Source organism: Aphis gossypii, chromosome 3, assembly GCF_020184175.1.
Source record: "Aphis gossypii isolate Hap1 chromosome 3, ASM2018417v2, whole genome shotgun sequence".
Taxonomy (NCBI): Eukaryota; Metazoa; Arthropoda; class Insecta; order Hemiptera; family Aphididae; genus Aphis; species Aphis gossypii.
The window spans coordinates 22,439,412-22,465,676 of NC_065532.1; the positions used below are offsets into that span (position 1 = coordinate 22,439,412).

The window sequence follows — 26,265 nt, forward strand, 5'->3', positions numbered from 1 at the left end:
GCATATTTACTTTTCCCTGTCATATCGTGTTTTAGCAGTTCTAAACCAACTTTGTACTTCCACTTCAAATGTAGAATCAGAATATTGATACTTATTTTTAATTATACCTAATAAAATAATGTTAAATTACATTTATAAGAATCTCATGACACATAAAATGTATTATTATAATATGATATACCCTTCATTAAACTAATAATCAGTAAATCTTTGACTTTTAATGTTGTTACATCTTTTTCAAATGCCCTGCCAGTCCAAGAACAGTCAATAGCAAATTTGTTAGTAAATGTTTTGGATAAAATACGCCGAAGATGTGTCTTACCATCGTTACCACCAATTGTACAAAACATATTTTTCTGTCAACAGAATTTGTTCAGAACAATCTTAATAAATTAAAATTTTAAGAATAAAACAAATACATAGATGATTCCATTTACATACCAATTTCTCTTTTATATTACAATCAATCTGTAATACTTTTTCACACTCAACAACATTTTCTTTAGATGACAATGGAAACTGTGATAAAAACGACACATCTTCAGTATCATTTGAAAAATCAAATGTTGGTACCATTTGACTGGTGAACTTTTTAACATCATCTTTTAAAGTATCTATCTTATTACAAAGTCTATCGTTCATCATTCGATTAGCTATCAATTCTTCATAAATTTGTTTGAATAGTATGTGAATTTCTTCAACCACAAAAATATGTAAATTATTAAGTATTTTTTTTCAATCTTATTTAAAAGTTTAATGTATAGATAGTGAATAAGACTATATTATATTAGTCACCAATTTTAAAATTAAATCATATTTGTGAAATTGTGAATAATTATTTATGAAACAGATATAAGAATAATTACATGTGGGCACTGTCTTCTATATTATTATACTTATTAAAGGGTAATAAAGTTAAAGAAACTTAAAATAGATACACGGTTATAGGTATGTGCATTATCATCATTTGTTTTATTAACTAATTTTTAGTATAATTTTTTGAAAGTAATTAATTTTAACTATGATTAGTTTATTAATTGATTTTAATTGTCTTAAATGTCTGGTCATTTTCATCATTTTTACTAGTCATATTAAAATTAACCTTACCTTCAGATGAATTTTGTATTGTTGGATAAGATAATTTTTCAATAGTATTTGGAAAGTTTTGATTTTGAGACCCTGTAGATTCAAGATTCTGTAACACATATAATTAATAATTAGATTTTGTTTAGTGCATTTTATTATAAGAACATTGAACTGTATGTACCTGTGATACTGGATTTGAAGATTCAGATATCATTGATGTAATTGAAGATTCACTTGTTGTTGGTAAATTAATGTAATCTGTATCTTGCATCAGAGATGCTATAGGTGTCAAAGGTTGTAAATCTGTATAACTATTATTTTCTTTGTAAAAAGTGGAGTCCACTACTGATGACAAAGAAGGACTATTATTCGTTAAAAATGTTTGCAATGGCTCTTCAGATAATGTTCCTGACACTGTTGCCCCTTGAATATTGGGAATAATAGTATAACCAGTATCTTTAAATAATTTCAAATACGACTAGTTAGGTATTATATTATAATACATCAAATATAACTTAAACATAAATAATAATGTTTATACCTTCATTATCACTGTCACTACTGTCTAAGATATTTTGTTTCTTTTTTTTCAGAAGTAACGGGTCATTTAAAATATTTTCACTATCTGTTGATTCCACTTCTACTCGTTTGTGCCAAGCCTTATTGAAATTACCTAAAATGCAAATTTTATATTGTAGATGTAAAGTGCAAACAAATATATTTTATGTAAAATTACCTACAAAATAACAATAATAAAAGATTATGTTATTATTATTGTTGAATTAAAAAATGATTAATTTTGCAAACTCTATGTAGAAATAGAAACAAATTATTTTACAATAACTTGGAAAATGCATTATGTATAGTTTGTGAGCTTCATATATTCTATAAGGCTTTACCTACTATTAACCAATTTCATAATTATTTTTAATTTTGTTGTAGGTAGTCTATTTCCAGGTTTACATCATTCAATTTTAGGTATATTAATTTTAATTAATATTAAAATACCCCACTTTTAATCAGGTTTTAATTAATATAATTATATTTAAAAAATGGATAGTAACTATGTAGTAGTGTATAAATAAAACTGACCATAATATTATTATTACAATAAAAATATTTTCAAAAATTAGGTTTTTTATTTTCATCAAAATGTAAAAGAAATTAGTAAAAAATTGTGATAAATTATACATATTATATTAGAATAAAATGTTAACATTAAAGTATTCAATTAATTGTTTTATTTCTCTTACCATAAGTCTTGTTACCACCAACGACTTTAATTTGATACTGCTGCCAAGATGGTTCTGGATCTTTGGCCTCTTTTAAATGGACACTAGTAACTCTGAAGGGTGGCCAGTAACAATTCTTTATAGTACTACTATATAAATTTTCAACTTCTGTCTCTAAAAGCCAATTAATTGGTACAACACTATAATCTTTACTCGAGGTAAAAATTACGATTACCCATTTCAGTTTTTTTAGAAGCATCTGCAATGATAAATACTAGATATTTAAATATTGTTAATTAAGTAAGTACCTAGTATACAGGTTGTCCCAGATAAAAGCAATTTTTTTATTATTATAAACGTTTAAAACATCTTTTTTAAAATAAATAAATAAAAACCTATAAAATTAATTTTATCATCAAGAGAATTGATTTTATAAATGATTGGTTAAATGGAATGATAGGTAAATGGTTAAACGTTGAACCTTAATAAAAATTAAATCAGTTTTGTTAAAAAAAAAAATTGTTGTACCTAATAATCTTTTTGTAAAAAATAATAACATAATTATAATTGTCTTATAAAACAAAATAGGCTTAGGGACTTTCTCTGACTATGGTAGCATACTGAGACTAGCGAGACTTTAAAACAACAAATTAACAATAGTAAAAAAACATCTCTGAAAACATCAATTCTAACTTCTAACACTTTTGAAATAACAAGTTCAGTTTAACATATTTTAATTAAACAATTTAATACTAATACTTTAAACTTTAAAGCATAACATTTCTTAACAGTCTTAGCCTTTGGGTAATATTGGAATAAACTAATAACTTATATTGTAGGTAAAAGGTAAAAACATTAGCATTTGAAAATTAAAATAATAAAATGGCAATGGTTTGGATTTTTTGGAGAGCAAACACATAAGAGAGTCATTAATAAATATGAGTAGACATTTTAAATATAAGTACAACAGAGATGTTCGATCACTCTTATACTAAATTAAATTACTGATTATTGAATTCTATTACTGACACCTAATTGTTTGGAATAATGTATCATTGACTTTATATTTTTAGTATAACTGTATTTTTGGTTGTTTAGAATTAAGCATTAAACTATTAACTACCTACCTATTAGATTTTTTGTTTTTCTAAAAAGTGAATTATGCATATCTACCTATATTATCATATTATTTATATTAACTCCTGTATTGTAATTTATTGTAATAGGTACATTCAATACATTCAATTATTATAAATCACTTAAACGAGTTTTGTACAAAATATATTAGGTAGGTATTTAGGTAATTATCGAGGTTCCACTGTACCTATAACTTATAAGTAGAGCGCGGATTTGTATGCAATTGCATATGTATTTTGGTTTATTGTATGATATGCTAAGTGAGTGCGAAATTTGTTTTTTGGCATAACGATTGAAACAATGAAATTTTTTTAGTGCATATTTTGCATATTTTGTAGTTTTTAATTTTTAAGAGCTTATTTAACAATTTTAATTGCATATTTCATCTTAGAGTGCATATTTTGGTGTTAGTTTGATTTTTAAACATTTTTGAAGTAATAACCGATACAAAAAAATATATAAATAAATATCTTTTACGAAAAAAGTCTTATCGCTCTCAGATTTTGTAAGAAATTCCCGTTAATCGGTCTGGTGTGTTATATTTCGTTTTATTGTGTGTAGAGTCTTGGCCCTTAGATTAATTATCTTTATCGGTGAAATAATCAAATAATATATACGAATTACGAATACTCAGAAAATATCAGTTTCGATATCGGACCAATAATATTATTTCATTCTGTAAAAATATTTAGTATCAACCGTGTGTTCGTGTCTGTCGTAGTGCAAGTTTTCGTGTTTTATATTTTTTCAAGATGCCGAAAGAAAAATCGTCTTTATCGAGTCGTCTTCGTAGTTATGTGCGTGAATTTGGCGAGAATATTTTTTCAACCGATGGTCAAGTAATACTGTGCAAATTATGTGAAGTAAAAGTTGGACACGATAAACGATATTCAATTATACAACATATTAAAACTGAAAAGCATTTAAAATCTGTAAGTTTGAGCCAGACTAAAAAACAAAATGTTCAAAGTTTACTCACTAATACAGTATTGAATAAAGATCCATTTTATGTAGATTTATGCAAAGCACTGGTTTCGGCAAATATTCCGCTAAAAAAACTTAACGATACACATTTCAAATCATTTTTGGAAAAATATACTCTCAAAAAAATACCCGATGAATCAACAATTCGTAAAAATTATTTAAATGATTGCTATATTGAAACAATGAAAAAAAGTCGAAGGAAAAAAGGTGTGGTTGTCAATAGACGAAACTACAGATATTGAAGGGCGATATGTCGCCAATGTCATCATTGGAACATTAGAATCTAATGGTCCAGGCACAACTATGTTATTAAATTCTGAAGTTTTGAAAAAAGCAAATTATTCCACTATTTCAAAACTATTTGAAAAATCTCTAAATTTATTGTGGCCTGAAGGTATACAACATGATTCTGTACTGTTATTTTTGAGTGATGCTGCGCCGTGTATGGTAAAAGCAGCCGGTGCAATCAAGGCATTTTACTCTAAAATACTCCATGTTACTTGCTTAGCTCATGGATTACATCTTACAGCTGAAGAAGTAAGGAAATGTTTTCCGAATGTGGACAAACTGTTCAAATGTTAAGAAAATTTTTTTAAAATCTCCTTATCGCGTTGCTTTTTTTAAAAATGAAGCACCTGGTCTGCCTTTACCGCCAGAACCGATCATCACTCGTTGGGGGACATGGCTAAACGCTGCTATATACTATTGTGAAAACATAGAGCAAATTCGTAGTATTGTCAAGCAGTTAAACCCAGATGATGCAATTTCAATACAAATGGCCCAAGATGTTTTAGCGGACAAATCATTGGATGTGAATTTAATATATATAAAATCTAATTTTGGATTTTTACCCGAAACAATTAAATGTCTAGAAAAATCGGGAGTTCCTTTGAATGATGCTATCACTTTGATTGAAAACACAAAAATATCTCTTCAAAAATGTAACGGACAAAAGGGTAAATCTGTTTATGAAAAATTTAAAAAAGTTCTATCAAAAAACGAAGGTTTCGATACACTAAATAAAATATCAAAAATTTTAAATGGAGAAAGTGAATCAATTGAATTCGGAGAAGATTTATCCCCAAGTGATATAACATTTTTTAAATACGCACCAATTACTTCAACAGATGTCGAGCGGTCATTTTCGAGGTATAAAAATTTATTGACTGACAAACGTAGATCAATGTTATTTGAAAATATTGCTAAAATAATTGTCATACAGTGCAATTCAAATTTAGGTAGGTACCTAAGTAAATTTCTTTTGAGATACATTTTTATATTATTGATTCCGATTTTTTCTTATAGATTAAAACTCAAAAAACGGCCAGGAAATCAAGAATCAAGGGATCAATAAATTAAAAAAATTATTTTTACAACAAATGTAATCATTTAAATTAATTATTATAATAATAATTTATTATTATTTTATGGAAAATACATGTAATTTTTGGTGCATATTTTTTTTTATAGATGCATATTTAAACATTTTAGTGCATATATTAATGCATATTTAAGATTTTTTTAACGCATATTTGGTAGGTTTTTAAAGCATATAAATCCGCGCTCTACTTATAAGTAAATAAGTTATAAGGCTATAAACTATAAAATAGTAAATCACCCAAACACAAAATAATTGAAGGTATCTAGCAAAAACAGTACTTTAAAAACATAATTTAAATTTGTTTAAAAACTTACCTTTTTATCAGGAATATTCGACATATTAGGTACTGCTTGAAGCATATTCACAAATCTAAATGACCACTGCTTTAACCACACAACTGCACGAGTAGGTAAAATCAATTGGAAAATGTGACCATGTGAGCAAGTTGACGAGTTATGTCGTCGTCAAACAATGAAAATACGAACGCGATCGGATCATTCGCCGTTGTCACTTGCCCGTTATCGATGAAATCAAAAGCGTCGAGGTCGCTGGATCAGTGATGGTAGGAACTTATTATCAATATTCCCTTAAAGAAGACCGAAATTTCCCTTTATTATCAATAATTTCCCTACTGATAAAATTTTACCCACCTAAAAATCACGATAAAATTTTTGTTATGTTTGAATTTTGTTTGTTCAAATTAAAATATTTATTTAACCAAAATTATCCTTGCTAAACATTTGAAAACTATAACATGTAATTTATTTAAAACAATATAGTAATACTAATAATTACTTGTGTGTTTTTTTAAGAAAAAAAGAACAATATTTCTTATGAAACTTAAGTTAAATAAAATAACATTGATTATACATATATATTCATACACTTTAATACTGTTTAAAGCATATTAAAAATAAAATAAACTATTTAAAACAATAAAATTAAAATAAATTGTTACACTTGTGATGAAATATTTCAAACTAGAAAAAAAACAATATTTCTTATGAAAGTAAAATTAAATATAACAACATTGATAATATATAAATTTATAAACTTTAATATTTTTTAGAGCATGTTTAAAATAAATTGTTACACTTGTGATGAAATATTTCAAACTAGAAAAAAAACAATATTTCTTATGAAAGTAAAATTAAATATAACAACATTGATAATATATAAATTTATAAACTTTAAAATTTTTTAGAGCATGTTTAAAATAAATTGTTACACTTGTGATGAAATATTTCAAACTAGAAAAAAAACAATATTTCTTATGAAAGTAAAATTAAATATAACAACATTGATAATATATAAATTTATAAACTTTAATATTTTTTAGAGCATGTTTAAAATAAATTGTAACACTTGTGATTAAATATTTCAAACTAAAAAGAACAATATTTCTTAAAATATTAAAATTATATATAATATTAATTAGGTATACAAAATAAAAAAGTAAAAATAAATTACTTATACAAATTGTTAAAGTTATGTAAATTTAAGTGAGCTTTTGTTACTTTAAAATCAACACAAGAGCTATTTTTATCTTGAAATGAGGACCTTATTACAGCGATTGAATTTAAAGTATCATCATTAAGTTTATTTCTCTTTTTTGTTTTCACATCTGTGACAATTGAAAATATTCGTTCTGCTTCACTATTACTATGAGGGAGTGCTTGAACAAGTTTAGCTAGTTTTGACAAGTTTGCAAACTTAAAACAATCAATTACAAAGTCTTTTGCGTTACTTATTTCATGCCACATATTTTGTATACTAAGAGTTTTTAAATGTTCAATTTGTTGTTGATTGAAAAAATAAGGAAGTGAGCGCCATTCGTCCATTATTTTAGTAGAATCAATATAATTATCAAAGGTACTTAAAAGAAGAGTTAAGTTGCCAGGTATATTTCGATTTTCAGTATTAAGAGCACAATTTGGATCAAGAAAAATAAATTCTTTAAATAAATTATTTTTTAAGGGAAGCCTTAAAACCATTTCTTTAGCTGCTTTTATGTAAAATAGTAAACATTTATTTTTAAATTCATTTGCCAATTTATTTGGTATTGTTTTCAATAGTTCTTCACAATCTGCTCCAACATAAATTTCATCAAGTGGTAATAAGTTTGTAGGGTCATCAAATGCAATTAAGAATAAATCATCAGTAAGAAGTTTTGGTTTTAAAAAATTTTGGCATAAAGTTTTTAATAAACATATTGAATGTCCATACATTTCATGTATAATAATTTTTCTAGTTTGAAACATTGCATTGAAAGAGTTGAAATATTCCAAAGAATATTTTAAAAACAAAAAATATCCTTTTACTATTGAGTTGTTTAAATTATCTAATATATTTTCTGCACTTTTTAAATGATCTTCGACTACGGCAAGTTGAAAGTATTTAATTAAACTTGACCAACATTCTAAAAGCCGAACTACACATTGGTGTAATGCTAGCCATCTGGTATCAGCCAGTTTTAAGATTTTTTTTTTTTGTTCATGAAAATATTCTTGAATGTTATGTAAAATAGATGTGCGTTTAGCGCTACCAGAAACATACAAATATACAGACCTAATAAGATCTTCAGGAGATCTCGGTAATTGTTTTGTTGCTTTATTAGCTATTAATGCAGCAGAATGACATATACATTGTAAAACAATTAAATTTGGAGCATCTGCTTTAAGATGGGAAACAAATGAGTTGTACTTACCAATCATAACATTAGCGCCATCACAAGCGATGCCAATAATATTAGAAATGGGTATTTGTTTTGACACCATACATTGTTTAAATTCACCATATATTTTTGCAGCACTACAGTCTTGGGCATCTACCGCCACAAGTTCCAATAATTTTGTATGAATAGATCCGTCATCTGGATGTACAAAACGTACCAAAACGCATAAAAATTTATGAGTACTGATATCTGTACTTTCATCCACTAACACCGAAAATGGATGTTTTTGAATAATTTTTACAGTATCTTCAATTTCTAAAGGTGCTATTATATGTTTGACTATGTTTGTGCATTTTTTTCTATGTAGCTGTATGTTTTTAGCAATATTTGAGTCATGAAATATTTCTTTTAAAAGAGGTACAAGGGAGTCAACCGTTTGAAAAGGAACATTATGATTGGCAAAAAACGTACTCAATTTTATTTCTGCTGATTTAACATTATTGACTTCATTGTTTAATTTTTCAGACTTCTCGTCAATTGTTCTCACCATAGAAGTTAAAGACAGTGTTCCTCGTAGGCTTTTTAAATTTGATTGGTGTTTAATACCCATACTATGTTTGTCCAGTTCACTCTTTCCACATCGAAGACTTACGTTACACGCAACACATCTGCACTTAGTGGCATCCTTAGGGTCGCTTTGTAACCAGTTTTTAAATTCATTAAGTTGTAACCATTCAGACCGAAATAATTGTTGATGAACAGCTCTTTTTTTTTCAGGTTTTGAAAGCTCATTACGAATAGAACGTTTTTTTTTTGGTGTTATGGATTTTTTAGAATGAATATCTAGTTCATCATCACTTAATTTCTCCATTATAGTAAAACGACTACCAATTACACTGTATACACTATTATATTTATGTATATAATATTAATTATATTCACTCATTCAAAACTACTTAAAATTTAATTCATTAAAACGTCGGACATTGACTATCGATATTCAACAACGCGATCCACGACTAACGTTGGTGGTTGGTCATAGGCTAATATTTCTTATATTATCATTGAAGATTTACATTTATTCTATTTATAGTAAATGGTTTTAAATTATAATAATATATTGTATAATCTTATATCATGTACACATATATAAGCACTGATTGCTATCATAAAATGATAAAAGTCAACAGAATAATCGATAAATCAAAATATAAAACATGGTATTTTGGTTAGACTAAAGTCTATGATGGGTTTAATTAATTATTACGTAGACAAATAATTATAAGAGATATCATGTTGTAAAAATTTCCCTATTTTCTGGCATTTGTTAAAAAACTTCCCTTCATTCCCTGTCGATCAATTATTTAAGAAATTTCCCTGCATTTAGGGAAATTCCCTACATGTTACCATCACTGCGCTGGATAGGCGATAGCCCGTATTATTGACGAATATAGTGGTGGTGTTTACATCAAAGTATATTTTTAGAAAATATAACCGTCAACAATTACCCATGTATAATATAATTAGATTGGTTTGTGTTTTTCTGAAATATTCCCGTAACGTATTGGGAAACATTATATATTTATAAAGCAATATGTTTTTATAAAACCATTAATGTAGGTTTGTAAAGAACGTTTCATTGCAATGTTTACATTGGAACATTAGAAGTTCATAACTCATATTTTTGTGGAACATAACAGAAACATTCAGGTAACGTGTACATTCTTATGTTAACATTGGTACTTAAAATGTATATTTTTGGAATGTTTGTAACGGTTTTTTGCACGGTGGGTCACTTATAAGAGAATTTTATAAAGTGATTAATGTTAAAGTAAAGGTGTTACCTATATAATTGTATGGAAAAATTTAAAGATTTTAAATTATAAAAAATATTATTTTATCCCTAAATTCTGTTTTTTTTTTTTGTATTGTGCTTCCAAAAGTAAGTTCTTATTCATTATACATAATAAAATATCAAAATTTTAATTTTGGTTTAATTATTAGGTGTTTAGTATAACTAATAACTGTCTTCGCCAAACACTGATAATACAGTATTGAACAGGAAACGTAGTAATGTATAGTACCATTACTCTGTCTTACAAAATAACATTGCAAAATGCAATGTTTGTTCAGATAAATTAAGTTTTAGTGGAAATTTGTTGAGATATTTGAAAACCAAGCATCCAACAATTCCGATGCAGAAAAATATCCAAGTAAAATATTCATTATATTAAATATAAAACTAGTTTGACCAATAAAAGCCTATAGGTCACAGATGTTAAGTATTTTAATATTAGTATTCAAATATTTTTTTCTTATTTGTTGTTGCGAGCACTATTTAAATACTTTTAAATGATAAGTATCTTAAATACTTTTATATTTTACACTTGTGATATTATATTAATAGGAATCAAAATATAAAATTTTGCAGTTTATTTCTATAATATAAAATCAGACTAACTATTATTATTAAAATTTATACTTAATTTCATTACATAAATCAATGCTTAAAAACATGATGTTAGTATAGTGTGATATCAACAATCATGTTGTGTTATTATAGACATGATATGCAAACTATTAAGGTACATAAATTATAATAATAATAATGATAAATTTGAAAAAAAAATATTATATAATACAATTAACATAAAGAATAACAATAAAAATTTCAGAATTTTAAAACTATTTTAAATTATTTAAGTAATATTTTAAATACTTTAAAAAAAACTTTTTTTACAATCCTATAATGATGTTAACTATTATAAAATTTAGTACACACAAAAATTAAATCAACCAACCTTTCAACTGTTAAAAATTAAAATTATGAATAATTAAATTAAAGTAGGTAATAATACTTCTAAATTATAGGTAAATGAATCAAACTCTGATATTATTAATGATCCAAAATCCTTAACATCGACGACTCAAAATTCATCTGGACAACAACCATCTTCAGTAGCAACAACATCAACAACAATTATTAGACCACATAACAAGCAACAAGTCTCCATTTCAAACTATATTCAAAAGCCAATACCTATGAGTAAATCAAAAATGATTGATCAGCAATTAGTCAAAATGATTGGGAAGGAATATCATCCTTTTAGTGTGGTTGAGGATATAGAATTTCGTAATCTTATAAAAATGTTATGTCCAACTTACGTTATTCCATCAAGAAAAACAGTAACCCAAAGTTTGATGGCTCAAATGTTTGAGATGACTGTTGAATGTTTGAAGGATACATTAATAAATGTGGAAGCTGTGTGTTTGACTACAGATCATCTAGGACATCTAGAAATAACCAAAGCTTTATATCAGTAACAGCACACTTTATTGACCCTAAAAACGAGACACTTGTTTCATCAGTATTATTAGGCTGTATTGATTTCGATGAAAAACATACAAGTGATAATTTGGCTCGTTTTTTAAGAAACATTGTTAATGAATGGAATTTATCAAATAAACTGACTGCTATAATAACCGATAATGCTAGTAATATTAAAGCAGCAATTAGAAAATGCAACTGGAGATGGCTATCTTGCTTTGTACATTCCATAAATTTAACCGTCCAATCTAGCTTGAAATGCATAGAGTCTACTCTAACTAAAATTAAAAATATAGTTCAGTATTTTAAAAAAAGTTCACACGCCTTGGCAAAATTAAATGAGTATCAAAAACATAATGTTTCACCTGTTTTAAAACTGGTACAGGATTGTCCAACGAGGTGGAATTCGACATACGACATGATTAATTCGAATAATTACAATTAAAGACCCAATAATTGCCACTCTTGCAATCTTAGGTAGTAAAGAGTTAAACTGTGTAAGCCCACAAGACTGGATCATATTAGAAAGTGCCAGGGATATATTGAAAATATTTTATGAAGTGACTACCTAACCTATCAAAAGAAATTATTTTTATAAAGACATTAAACAAGTTTGTTTCAAATTTTATTAATATTACTACATTACCAACAGAAATTCATTCCATGGCTCAGGTTTTAAAGGATGAATTATCTTTAAGATTTGACAAAATTGAAGAAAATTAGTTAATTACACAAGCCACTTTATTACATCGAAGGTTCAAGAAATATGCATTTTTAAGTAAAATTAATTGTAACAATGCATTTGAGTTTTTAAAGGCTAAAGTACAAAGCATTTCATTACAATCCGACGAACCAAGTCATCAACAAATTACTACATCTACCTCTACTATTAATTCAAGTTCAGGTTCAGCACTATGGAAAGAGTTTGATGAAACTGTGGTCAATTTTATAGGAGGATCCAGCTCATCAGTGACAGGTATTATTGAGGTTGAAAAGTACTTGACTGAACCGTTGATAAACCGGGCTGAAAATCCTTTGGTTTGGTGGGCGGAAAGAAAAAAAGTATACCCAAGATTATACACACTTGTAAAAAGGAGACTATGTATTATGTCAACATCGGTACCTTGCGAGAGAATATTTTTCAAAGCAGGCCAAGTAGTAAATGAAAAAAGAAGTCGATTCTCCACATCAAAAATCTCTCAAATTTTATTTCTTAACCACAACATGTGGTCATTATATTATATTTATTGTATTATTTTATTCTGTTATTAATAACTATTGACTATTATTTTATTCTAGTATTTATAAGTTATAACTATTGACTGTTTTTATTTTATTATGATAACGTGTTAGTGTTATTAACAAAAAACTAATCTAGTGTCTTTTGTACGGTGATTCACGGCGTTTGTTCGTGACTCGCTCGGTTCGGGATTCGGAGATTCGGAAGAGACAGTGTTAACCAATACGAAAAAATCATATCAGGTGATTCGGATCACCTAGGTTCAGTGGCGTAGCCAGGGGGGGTTTGGGTGTTTAACCCCCCCCCCCCATTGCCTTTCCACGTCTAATAAATGTATTATTTATATTATTGGATATTTCATTAATCTAGTACCTATCTATAAAAATATGTATAATATAAAAGCAAAACATTTCTGAATATTCTAAGAACTCGTCCAGAAACCGGTTTAATAATAATAATAATAATATTATCTTTTTAATAATACTATCATGGGTTTTCAATAACACTGTGGTTCTGACTACGGCTTAAGATACCAGTGCAGGCCGCCGGCCGGTGCAATTAATTATTGTAGATGAAACTAGCGTTCAATGTATAATCATGATATTTGATAAAACTGTTTGCTTATAATTTATATCACGATATTCAAAAATGAGACTGTTGTTATCTGTTATTTTTGGTTGTGTGATACTGTGATAAATTTAAATTTTGTTAATTAATTTGTCTATTCTCATACTACTTTTCGTCATGGATAAATTTTTAATAAAAAAACCAAGTGCAGCAGTATCTTAATCATTATTAAAAATTGATGTGGTGAGTTAATTAATACTTAAATTTATTTTTTGTACCACAAATAATAGTCCATATAGGAAATTAACATGAAATTGTAAATATGTTGGTTATTATATTTTAGACTAACACTGATAAAAACAAAATTAAACGTTCTGTGGAAAACGATGAAGATATAACCACTAAAATTGCTAAAACTGTAAGTAATTATTATATTATATTAGTTGAATTAATGATTATATTAGTACAATTAAAAATATATTTTTTTTTAACAGAGTAAGAATGCCCTAAATTTAAAAAGTTCTGAAGACAGCGGTCATACTGATACTACTGATTCCATGGATATTGGATTACTCATCCAGCAGTTAGAAAAGGTTTGCATGAAAAATTATTTAAATATGATTTTATGTGGTTATAGATTATTTGATGTTTATAATTTATACATGTATAATATATGTATTTATGTTTAGATTTTAGATTTTGTGTGGAACAAGAAACCTGTTAATTTTTACATTATGTTATTATGATTGTTTTTACTATAGGTATCTATAATTATTATCTATTTGTATCATTTGTGTCTGTGACCTGTGTTAATTGTTTATGTGTACTAATGGCCAATAGGTATTAATAATTATAATAATAATAATATAAAATATATACAATGAATAAAATATAAATTTACACCAATAGACAATAGTGAGTACTGGGTAAATATAATTTCATAATTAAACTTATATTAAGCATGAAATTAATTTGTTAGAAAAGGTTTATACAATTAGTTGTAGACTGCTTTTGGTATAAATAAATAATAACATTTACAATGTAGCTAGATAATTGCATTTAAGCATTGGATTTTATTTAATTTTAGTTATATTTTGTTTATTTGGTTTTGCATTATTTTTACAACTTTTGTTTTAAGTAGTTAGTTGAGTTAAAATTAATATTTAAATTATATTTCAATTATAGATTGACTCAAATAAACGAGCTGAACTTCTTTTAAAAATTTGGAAACCAGATCATACTTTTAAATTTCCCATATCTGGGAATCGAAAATTGAAATTTCAACTTAACTGATTAAGAAAATGGTCTTGGTTAACTTATTCAAAATTGCTTGATGGTGCATTTTGCAAGTTTTGTGTTCTTTTTAAAAGAAACGAAGGTGGTCGTGGTAATCAAAAATTAGGCAAACTCGTTTTAGAAAAATTTTCTAATTGGAAAAAAGCAATTGAGGAATTTAACAAACATGAAGGTACAAAATATCATAATAATTCAATTTTAGATGCTGATAATTTATTATCCGTGTACAATAAAAGTAAGGAATCTATTGATGTCCAGTTAAATAATAAGTTAAAAATTGAAATACAAGAAAACCGAAAAAAAATAATTCCAATTATTGAAACAATTATTTTTTGTGGACGCCAAGGCCTGGCTTTGAGAGGCCATAATGATTCAGAACTTATAAGTTTACAAAATTCTCAAATTTATAATGAAGGTAATTTTAGAGAATCGTTAAGATTTAAAGTTGAAGCTGGTGATAAAAATTTAGCCAATCATTTAGAGACAGCTCCACGTAATGCGACATACCTTAGTCCAGAAATTCAAAATGAAATAATTAATACATGTTCTACTACAGGGCTTGAAACCGCTCTCGAAAAAAAGGGTTCCGGGTCCGCCCGGACCCGGAAATTTTTTCGGAAGCGGTTACCGGTTTTGGGGGTTTTTAGAATTAGCATTAATTGATTACCGGTTACCAAAATAATCTTTAAAAATGTGGTTACCGGTTACCGGTTTGGAAGCGGTTTTAATTCTTTAAGATTATCGGTAACCGCTTCGGAATAGGTTTTTCGGTTTTTTTTTTTTAGAAACCATTTACAAATGTTGTTGTAGTGTGACTGTAGGCAGTAGATAAGAATAGACATAAAACAAAAGAAAATACTATATAATTACATAAGTAGTACCTATACAGTATACTTATAATTTATAGGTATCTTTTATTTCTTTAAAATACATAAAAAGTAAAAACTTAAAATATAAAACAAATGATAACAGTTTATTAAGCTAGAAAAAAATTAAAATACAAAACATTTTATCATAATCAAAGTTCAAAGTTAAATACTTGAAAAACCCAAAACAATAAATAAAAAAAGTAGTCTGTGTGTATACTTATAAAATAATTAAATAGTAAACTCAAAATACATATTAAATTTACATACCCATCTTATTTGCTCTTATGATCATGATTTCGTTGAGCAAATCCGATGATAATGATGATCTTAAATCACTACATATAAATTTGAGCCCAGAAAATGTACGTTCTACAGTTACCTATAACAGTTAAATATTAAATTATATTTAATTATACAGCTACAATGCTACATGCCTACTAGTAATTAAGTACTTTGTACTTTTACATGGTGATGTTAAAATTGTTTTAAATCCAGATATTTGTTTTATTTTTTCTGGTAAGATATGACATTCAAATTAAAAAATGACTAACCAATGGTATCAATTTGCTTTATTCTATAATATTGAGTTATTTATAATTTATTTTTTATTTACTTTTTTGAACAATAAGCGCAAATGTGATAAGTGAAAAATATAAGAGACACTTAATACTATAACTATTATTTTATAAATTACATTTTAAATATTACCTGAGTACTAGGGACAGCCATTAATACTTGAGCTAATTTGAACAATTCAGGTCTCTGCAATTTATTTTCCATCCAGAATGTATGAACACACTTATTATGTTGAAGTCTTGTTACATTATCAAACTCTTCTATTAATATACGAATAGAGCGACGCCCCTCTGAAGTAGTTACTGGTTCTATATTACTGTTGTTTTGGGTTTGTAAAAAAACTTCTAAATCGTCGATATCATTAACACTATTTTCGTCCATTTGCACTGGTGTTTCAACTATATCACATTGACTTGATTGAATACTAGCTTCCACCTCTAAAATAGTATTCCACGTTTTGACCAAATGATCTTTTGCTGTGGATTTTTGGTCTGCATCTAGTATGCATTGAAATCGAGGATCCAAGTAAGTCACTAAATGCAAATAAGTTTTTTTTAATTAATATAGTTTTAAAAATTTACTTTTATAAAGTTTAAACAATAGCGTTTGATATATTTATGAATGTTAGATAAAGTGATTGCTAGGTAGTAATAATTTATAATAAAGATTACCTGCTACAAATGTAGGATTAGCGAATAAAAGTATTTGTCTTTGTTGCATAGTATTCTGTAGCGCACGAGATAAAATTGAATTTTTTTTTTTTAATTTTACAATCACATTCCACCAAATGGCAAAAAAATCACTCAATGTTATATCTTCTTTTTGTAATTGGACAAGTCCTATTTTAGCTGGTTTCAATGTATTAGCCTAAAGAGCATTATTTAAATATTAAAGAGAATAATAAAATAAATAATACTTATAATAATTATAATTATAATATAGCGTATAAGTTTCTATATAACCTACTCTAAATGTACTAAAAAGTTTTAAATTTAGTAATATTTTATTATAAATAACAATTTGTACCATATCTTCAATTTTATTCCAATTTGAAATGGATATTAGTAGTTCTGGTATTGTTTCTTGAAATTCAAGACAAAAATCTTTCAGCTCACACAGTCTTAATAGCATATCGTACACTGATGACCAACGAGTTTCTATGTCACGATAGCAAATTTTTTATGCTGTCGTTTTAGAAGTGAAGCAAAAGTCGGTGTACGTAATTTTTTAACAACCTAAAATAATATGTCAAGTTAAAATTACCAAGAATAATAAAATATGATTAGTTAAATGGTGTACATTTAAGTTAGTATATTGATGAAATTCATTTTAAAGTTTAAACTTATTAGTTATTATTAAATATTTATTAATATTTTGTTACCGCTCTAGCACATGCTAAAACATTTTGAACACTTGTAGTTTTTAAAGCTTCTTCCAAAGCTAAATTCAAACTATGAGCTGCGCATCTAATTTTAGATGTAGTTGGAAAAGAATTAACAGCATTTCCTATTTCATCTTCAAACTGGGTTAAATCATTGTCAATATTTTCTGTCTGTAAATTTAACTCTGTATCTGTATCAGTTTCTTCTAAAGCAAAGAAAGACAAAAAGTAATTTATCATTTTAAAAACTGAGAACACCGAATTAATAAATAAAAGATTAAAAAGTAAATAATAAAATAAATTGTTAAGTAGGTACCTATTTCTTCTTCAGTACTTATATTTAAGATATCTGTAATTTTCAGCATATTTGGAGCGTTATCGTTTGTTATTGAAAACAGTTATCTCTTCTTCAGATTATATTTATTCATGACTTCAAAAATCGTATAAAAATTTTAAATCAACAATAGTTAATAACAATATTTATGCAAACTGTAGTTATACTTACAGTTTCTTTTAAGTAGACAGCGTTATGACGCTGAGTTAATTCAAAAATTGCAAGTGTTTTAATTTGTAAATCCATAGTATTTTCAAGCATATATTGAACATTTATTCCTAAAAAAGATTTATTATGCCGTGTAACACCATCTATTTTTAGTGACACCAGTTTATTAGACATATCTTGAGTGATAGTTGAAATAATGTTTGAAGCAGTATCGGAAATGTGTTTTTTTATATTATGTTCGTTAATACAATTGGCTAATAATAAATAAATAAAATAAAGTTTGAAATTATTGTTAGATATCTATTTAATATTTATTATTGTTTATTTTATATTTTATAATAATTGATTGAATTTGATTCCAATCTTGAGATCCAAGTCCAACTAATATTGGATCTATTATGTTCCTAAAACCAGAATCTTTCATCATGGTTAATGGCCGTCCATTCATGGTCACTAACTCTACACAGGCGGTTAGCAATATTTTTTTGGACATGTTTATTGTAATGCTCTGATTTTTCATGAAATTTGTCATCAACATTTGTTTTCCACAGTTTGCAGTTTTCCTCTGGAAAATCGTAAATAAAATAAAATCATAAAAATTAATTGGAGAAAAATGCAAGTATAAATAATTCCCTTATTATATAAAAGTAAGCAGAGGGCCGATTAAATAATAATAATATAATAATGTAGTAAGTTAATAGAATCATAATAGTAAAGTATCTAAATAATTAAATATTTTATAATTTATAGTATAAATCTTTTTAAAATAAAAATTATAATGCACCTAGGTACTTACTTTTTCTGCTGGGCTATTTTTAGATTTAGCATTTTGGAGTTCGACGTATTGAGTTTTATGATATGCAAAAACATGTTTTTCGAGATTCGATGCATGTTTTCCTTTCAGCCTCGCTGTGCAGTTTTCAACATCACATTTGGATAAATCTGTTAGTTTGTCATATTTGAAAAACATTTCTAAGACCGGATTTTTCATCTTAAAAGCTCACAATTTACTAATATAGTAAGTTTCAAATAAGCAGTCAAACTCGCCACTGAATAAACTTACTGTTAAAGTGTTAACTGATAAATACCTATTAAGTAGGAACTAGAAGCCACGTTTAAAACAAGGTAGTGTGGCGTGCTGGCGTACCTCCACAATTGTGACAATATTTGGTTATTAAAATGTACTATTATCAGTATCATCAATTGTTAGATAATATTTGGTTGATTTGGAATAGTTGACGGGTGAATAAGAACAGTAATAGGAAATTAGTAAATTACCCAGTTAAGTGCGTTATTATTACAAAGTAATAATACATAACAAAACAGTCGATGATTATAAGTTATAAGATATAACATACATATATATGGCTGGAAGTATTTGTGATTATCGTAAGCTAGTTATAAAATATAAATAATACATATTGTAATATAGGTATATAACTTGTTCTAGTATGATCATCGAACAACTCGTTTCTAGGATTAATAGTGCAAAATGTTTCACAGTATTGGCTGATGAAACAACAGATATTTCTGAATTGAACAGTTCTCGTTATGTGTTCGATATTTAGACATGTTGAAAAAAGAGATGAGAGAAAATTTTTTAAAATCCGTTCCTGTTCATGATGTTACCGGAATAGGATTAGCAACTTCTCTTTTGGATAACTTAAAAGAATTAGGGCTTGAGTTGAAGTATCTAAGTGGTCAGAGATATGATGGTGCTGCAGCTATAAGTGGGCACTTTAATGGTGTCCAAGCTCACGTAACCAAAAATTACCCTCTTGCTCATTATATTCATTGTAGCTCCTATAGTTAAAATTTGGCGATTTCGGATGCTTGTAATGTTCAGTCTATTAGGAACTGCACAGGAACTATTCAGAAAATTTGTGTCTTCTTTAAATATTCCAAAAGAAATAATGTCTTAACATAATCAATATCTTCTATATGTCCTTCTTCAAATGCTAAACGTTTAAAATTACTTTGTCCTACTAGATGGGTGGACCGTCATGATTCTATAATTATTTTTCTTGATTTATTTGATGCTATTATTGACGGCCTAACAAAAGTATGTTCTTGGTTTGATAAGGATTCATCATCAAGAGCATATCAGTTATTATGCTCTATTAAACAGCCAGAATTTATACTAGCAACATTTGTATTAGCAAAAATATTTGGTATAAGCTTGCCACTAAGTAAACATCTCCAAACTAAAAATATAGATCTGATTGATGCTATTGAGAATGCGAATAGTGTTAAATGTATTATTGAAAATATAAGAAAAAATGCAGAAAGTGAATTTAAAAGTATATTTGATGAAATTAAAACTAAATGTGATGAATTAAATATTGAAATTTCTTTGCCCCGTAGAACAAATGTTCCAAAAAATCGTTGCAATGTACAAGAAAATTTTCCTGAAGATTACTTTAGGATTTCTATATTTATTCCATTTATTGATAGTTTTATAAATGAACTAAATGAGCGATTTTTATCTCATAAAACTATGCTTAAAAATTTTACTTGTCTTCTACCTTCCTCAAATGGAAAATATGAAGAAGAAAATATAAAACAACTAATTGAAATGTACCAAGATGATTAGAACTGCATTAAATTAGCTGCAGTCGGAGAAATAAGAACTTGGCAACAAAAATTTGTCCAGACACAAGTTTTTCCAAAAAATGCACTTGACGCTCTTCAAGAATGTAATGAAACAATTTTCCCATCAACTTTTAAATTACTTCAAATCTTAGCTAACCTTCCAGTCACTACTGCCAGTAGTGAAAGGTCTTTTTCTACATTGAAGCGATTAAAGACTTATTTGAGGAACACAACTTGCGAAAATAGATTAAACGGTTTAGCACTTTTAAATATTTATAGAAAAATAATATTACAGCCGGAAGACATTTTGAATATATTAGCCTCAAAAACGAGAAAAATACGTTTATTGTAAATAAATAATAAATATGATAGTTTTAATTAATTAATTATATGTATAAATAAAAAATAATTCGCCCCCTCTCCCCCTTGCAAAATCCTGGCTACGCCACTGCCTAGGTTCGACGATCTGAATTCACTACTTTGATCCGTTCAATAAGATCCTTTCGTTCGAGAACGACACATCTCTAATCTGTTTATTTATTTTTGTATGTTTAATTGTCTTACGTGAATTCTATAATATAATGTTATGCAACGGCGCCTTGTCGTCTGCCGCCAGACCCTCGCCTGCCGTCCGTTGTCGCGGCACTTTCCGCGTGCGTTAATTATTATTTGTTAAAAATATTATGTTATTTTTAACATTGTAAGTCATAAGGGCTAGTTAATACATATTATATTTTCTTAGTGGCGCGAATCGCCAAATTTGTCAAATCTAGGCGCTAATCGCCGTTTATTATATTATATTGTGTGCGCTAATCGCATTACATTTATAATTTCTTTTATAATACGTACCGTGTTAATTTTTATATTTTATTAGCACTAATCGCTACATTTTCTTTTATTCTTTATTTGGTGTATTACATTATTATCGTACAGGCGCGAATCGTCACTTTTTGTACTATTATTGCTGTTTTGTTGACGAGATCGGCGTAGTTTTTATTTATGTTTAATTTGCATATCTGTCCGAAATTGTCGTGTTTATAATAATTGTAAATTAGTGTCTGTGTGTGTGCAATTATTATATAGGTCAGATTAGGTAGCAACTGGCCAGCCGAGCACCGACAAGTTGTGAGTTTTTGGTTTCATTTATACCTATTATCATTTTACCTATATTATTTATTATCTGTACTCGATTGGCATTTAGAGCAATTTTATTATACATTATTATTTTATACTACCTAGCTGTATAATATTATTATATTATTACTGGTTGTGCTGAACCGGCCGCGGCAACCGTATACCTACCTTATTTATACATTTTACAATTTTATTTGTTGGGCCAAAAGGGCCGTAATTTATTGTCGATTATTGTTTTATTATACTATCTATAGCTTTACCAAATCTCTACTGAGTTACCATTTATTTATTATAGAGTTACCTATCCGCCTAGCATATAAGTTTATACACACCTACACACCCACCGCATACTAGCACTCGGAGTTTTGCACGGTGAACCCGTCCACTTCTCTCGAGTCGCTACAAACATATACATACATACACAGGTTGGTCGGTGTGTGTGCCGCGCGAAGTATTTTGGTGACCGGGGTGCGCGTAGTATTTTGGTGACCGGGGTGCGCGTAGTGACACAAAAATCTGTAAGCAAACATAATTGATACTACTATTAACCGCTAGATGACATAATCATAGATATTAAACATATGTTTAATTTAAATACAGTTTAATATCAATGGTGATAATAGAATGAAAAATTACGCACGAAAGCTGATTTTACTTTGAGCATGTTCAGTCGTTTGGTCACTTCGATTACATAATAAACATTTAACCATTTTTTACAAACATATATTACCTTTCTTTTTTTAAATTAAATTACGACTGAACTAATAAAATAATATTTAACCCTTCGTTAGGCGCGTGGTCTACAATTGTAGACCAGCTATAAATATTGATAATTTTAGTATTTATAAATAGCTTGTAGTACCTTGTACTTTATAGTAGCTGTTGTTTATCTTTACTACAGTGTAATCAGTATGACCGTGACCGTTGACGAGCGTTGTGTAACGAAACATATCAACAATATTATGAGTGGTCTAAAACTGTAGACCACACGACTTACTAAGTTATATTTTTTATAAATTTGCAATATTCTTATTTTTTTTTTAATTAGGTACATTTGTTTTTAATATTTTTAATTTCAACGAAACATAAACAGTAAGTAAAAATATAATATATATATATTATTATTATTACATATTATGTATACGTAAAAATTGTTGTGCATTTTGAAGGTATATAATAATAATAATTATTATTATTATGATTTATAGATAAATTATGTCTTCACAAAAAAAAAGACGTGTGGATTCAACGCTTGACCCATCTATTGTTGAAAATTGGCTTAATGAGTTGTCAAGTTGTGATGAAATGAATTAAGCGGATGATGAAAGTGACAACGAAGAAATTGATACTACTCAAAAAAGTGATCACAAATCAGAATCAGAGCAAGATATTTCGGAAAATGAAACAAATGAAAATGTAAGTGACGTTCAAAATAATAACTTTTATTTGGGGAAAGACAAAACCACAAAATGGAAGAAAAATAAACGAGAATGTAATTCGTTTAATCACCATTTCGACAAATATATACATTGAAAGTATAAAAGAAAATTTCCAACGTGAATCTGACGCTAGATTGACTGATGAGAGAGAAATTAATGCATTTATTGGAATTTTATTTTTGATTGGGGCTTTGAGGTGTGCGAGAAAAAATGCTCATCAAATTTGAGGTAATTCTAGAGGTAGTGGAGTTGAAGCATGGTATTTAGCAATGAGTGAAAAACGTTTCAGATTTTTAGTTAGATGCATCCGTTTTGATGACATAAATAATAGAAATGAAAGAAGAGAAATCGATAAATTAGCACCTACAAGAGAAGTATTTGAATACTTTATTGCGCATTTTTAAAATAATTTTATAGCAAGTGAATATCTAACGGTTGATGAACAATTATTAGCGTTTCGAGGTCGTTGTTCATTCAAACAATACATTCCTAACAAACCGGCCAAGTATGGATGAAAAATGTTTGCGTTAGTTGATGCCAAAATAGCTTATACATTTAATCTTGAAGCTTATGTAGGTACTCACTCAACCTGAAGGGCCATATAAATGTAAAAATTCTGGTGAAGATATTGTTCCTAGACTTGTACAACCAGTAGAAGGAAGCAACAGAAATATTACCGCTGACAACTGGTTTACAAGTTTTCCACTAATAAAAAAATTAAAACACAATAAAAAATTAACATATACAGGCACTTTAAGAAAAAATAAAAGAGAACTACCATCAGAGTTTTTACCAAATAAAAATAGAGAACTGCATAGCTTGATTTTTGGATTTCAAGAAGATTATACATTAGTGTCATATTGTCCCAAAAAAAATAAAGCTGTATTAGTTGTGTCAAGTATACACAATGACGACACAATTGACGAAGAAAATCATGTAAAAAAAGCTGAAATGATTACTTTTTATAATAAAACTAAGATTGGTGTTGACTTAGTAGACCAACTATATGAAAAATACAATGTGGCTAGGAATACTCGTAGATGGCCAATGGTTATTTTTTATGATCTACTAAACATATCTGCTATAAATGCTATTTGTATATACAAAGCAAACAATTTAAATTCAAAAATATCAAGACGGCAATTTATTGAAAATATTGCATGGGAACTACTGAAACCTCAAATTAAGTACAGATCAACGATTACTAAACTACCAGTAGAATTAAGACGATGTGCACGTGCACTTCTAGGTATCGAAGAGCCTTCAATTTCAGTAATACCACAAAATCTTCCAAATTATGTGGGTTGATGTTATGTATGTTCACGAAATAAAAACAAATCAACCAGAAGATTTTGTGGCCAATGCCGAAAATATGCGTGTAAAGAGCATATGAAGGATATTTGTGTAAATTGTTTAAATGAGCAATTTTTTTTTATATATACAATATTTCGTAAATTAAAAGAAAAGTATAATTTAATAAATTAATAATTATGTTTATTTATCTTTAGACTATTATAGTATTTGTATAAATATGTTATTATTATTAATATACCAACTGGGTCATTACATGTTGTTTCATATGTACTATAAAATTCGTACTTTATACCAATATTATCGATTTAGTTAGCAAGAGGAAATGATTACCAAGAAAAATAAGCACCAAAACTTATATACACTATCATTTCCAATAATAAAATCACAGTTATAATACCTATATTTGTTCGACGATAACTGGTAAGAAAATATAAAAATACATTTTAATTTTGTTTCAGGTCTTTTGTAAACATGTAAATTTAAGATATCTATAGTTTTCAGACTATGAAAGAAATTATGATAATTTCACTAAAAACAATATAACTGTATTTTCTTCAAATATTTTTGGATTATTTTGGATATTTCAATAACCGTACGATTCTTTATATACATACAAGTAATTTACATTATTAATATAAACAAAAATAATTAAATTTAATTGAATTGGTCATAAATTAAAATGGTCTACAAGTGTAGACCACGCGCCTGAATAAGTAACAATATACCTCGCGCCTTACGAAGGGTTAAATTAAATGATAATAATATCTCATCAATTATTATCTGTTCATATTATGTTTTCTCTCTCTTACAAGAGTTTTACATTCCTTGTCACACAGAAGATGTATGCGAGTGAAAACCATCGTTTTTCTCTCCGTTATGTTTGCCTAAACATCGGACTATGTAGAATGTATAAGGGAATGCCGTATCCATGTGTTTAATATCTATATTTTCAAACCACGGACTAAGCTGATATTATCATAGATATTATACAGGACTGGACATGGTATGGTTGGAGGGTGTGGGGTGTCGAAATGTAATACAACTGGCGGAGTTCGGGGGGATACTTGGTTTCTGATCGGCCAACAATAAATTCGTGATTTTTGTCCATCAAATGTTACATGTAAATGTAATGAATAAACATGGCTTTCCATGATGTCTAAAGAGCATCTTGTATATATTCATGCATATGTCATGTACTACCTATAAAACTTGCTGGTAATATACATTTTTGACTCATATCTGAAACATTTTCAAATGCATCTTTTAAATGAATATACTATTCAACTTTAAAAGCTCTTGGATTGAATCGTATATAGCGTAAACGTTCATTTTCAATTTTTGCATACATATCAACTATAAATTGGTTTGGTAATTGCTTATATTGTAATATATGATTTTCCAGATTTGTCCGTATCATCATTCTGTATGCATAAAATTTCATCGATAACACTTGTTTCTTTGTTGACCAACCTGTAACTGAATTTATTTCGTTTATTTAAAAATGATATCCATCTTCACCCATCCAAAACATCA

The 26,265-nt window shown here is 27.6% G+C and overlaps 1 protein-coding gene, 1 long non-coding RNA gene and 1 pseudogene across 2 annotated transcripts; 1 reads left to right on the forward strand and 2 right to left on the reverse strand.

Moving 5' to 3' along the window:
• Positions 1-6: 6 nt before the first annotated feature.
• LOC114132292 (uncharacterized) lies at positions 7-2,577 on the reverse strand. The gene is made up of 7 exons (XM_050203807.1): positions 2,340-2,577; positions 1,628-1,759; positions 1,268-1,542; positions 1,108-1,195; positions 442-695; positions 182-356; positions 7-107 (listed from the first exon to the last, which is right to left on the reverse strand). Exons 1-7 carry the CDS (start codon positions 2,575-2,577, stop codon positions 7-9), a joined length of 1,263 nt encoding a protein of 420 aa, XP_050059764.1.
• Positions 2,578-13,778: 11,201 nt separating this feature from the next.
• LOC126550916 (uncharacterized) lies at positions 13,779-14,277 on the forward strand. The gene is made up of 3 exons (XR_007604954.1): positions 13,779-13,872; positions 13,973-14,047; positions 14,124-14,277. It is a non-coding gene; the product is annotated as an uncharacterized LOC126550916 (long non-coding RNA).
• Positions 14,278-15,901: 1,624 nt separating this feature from the next.
• LOC126551052 (uncharacterized) lies at positions 15,902-20,194 on the reverse strand (annotated as a pseudogene).
• Positions 20,195-26,265: the final 6,071 nt, after the last annotated feature.

Bases quoted from the DNA above. Each gene is read 5' to 3' on its own strand.
- LOC114132292 (XM_050203807.1), bottom strand. From the start codon at position 2,577: ATGCTTCTAAAAAAACTGAAATGGGTAATCGTAATTTTTACCTCGAGT. The intron at 696-1,107 runs GTAAGGTTAATT...TTGTGGTTGAAG, and splicing joins AATACAAAATTCATCTGAAG to AAATTCACATACTATTCAAA. The intron at 357-441 runs GTATGTAAATGG...TTCTGTTGACAG, and splicing joins GTAATATAAAAGAGAAATTG to AAAAATATGTTTTGTACAAT.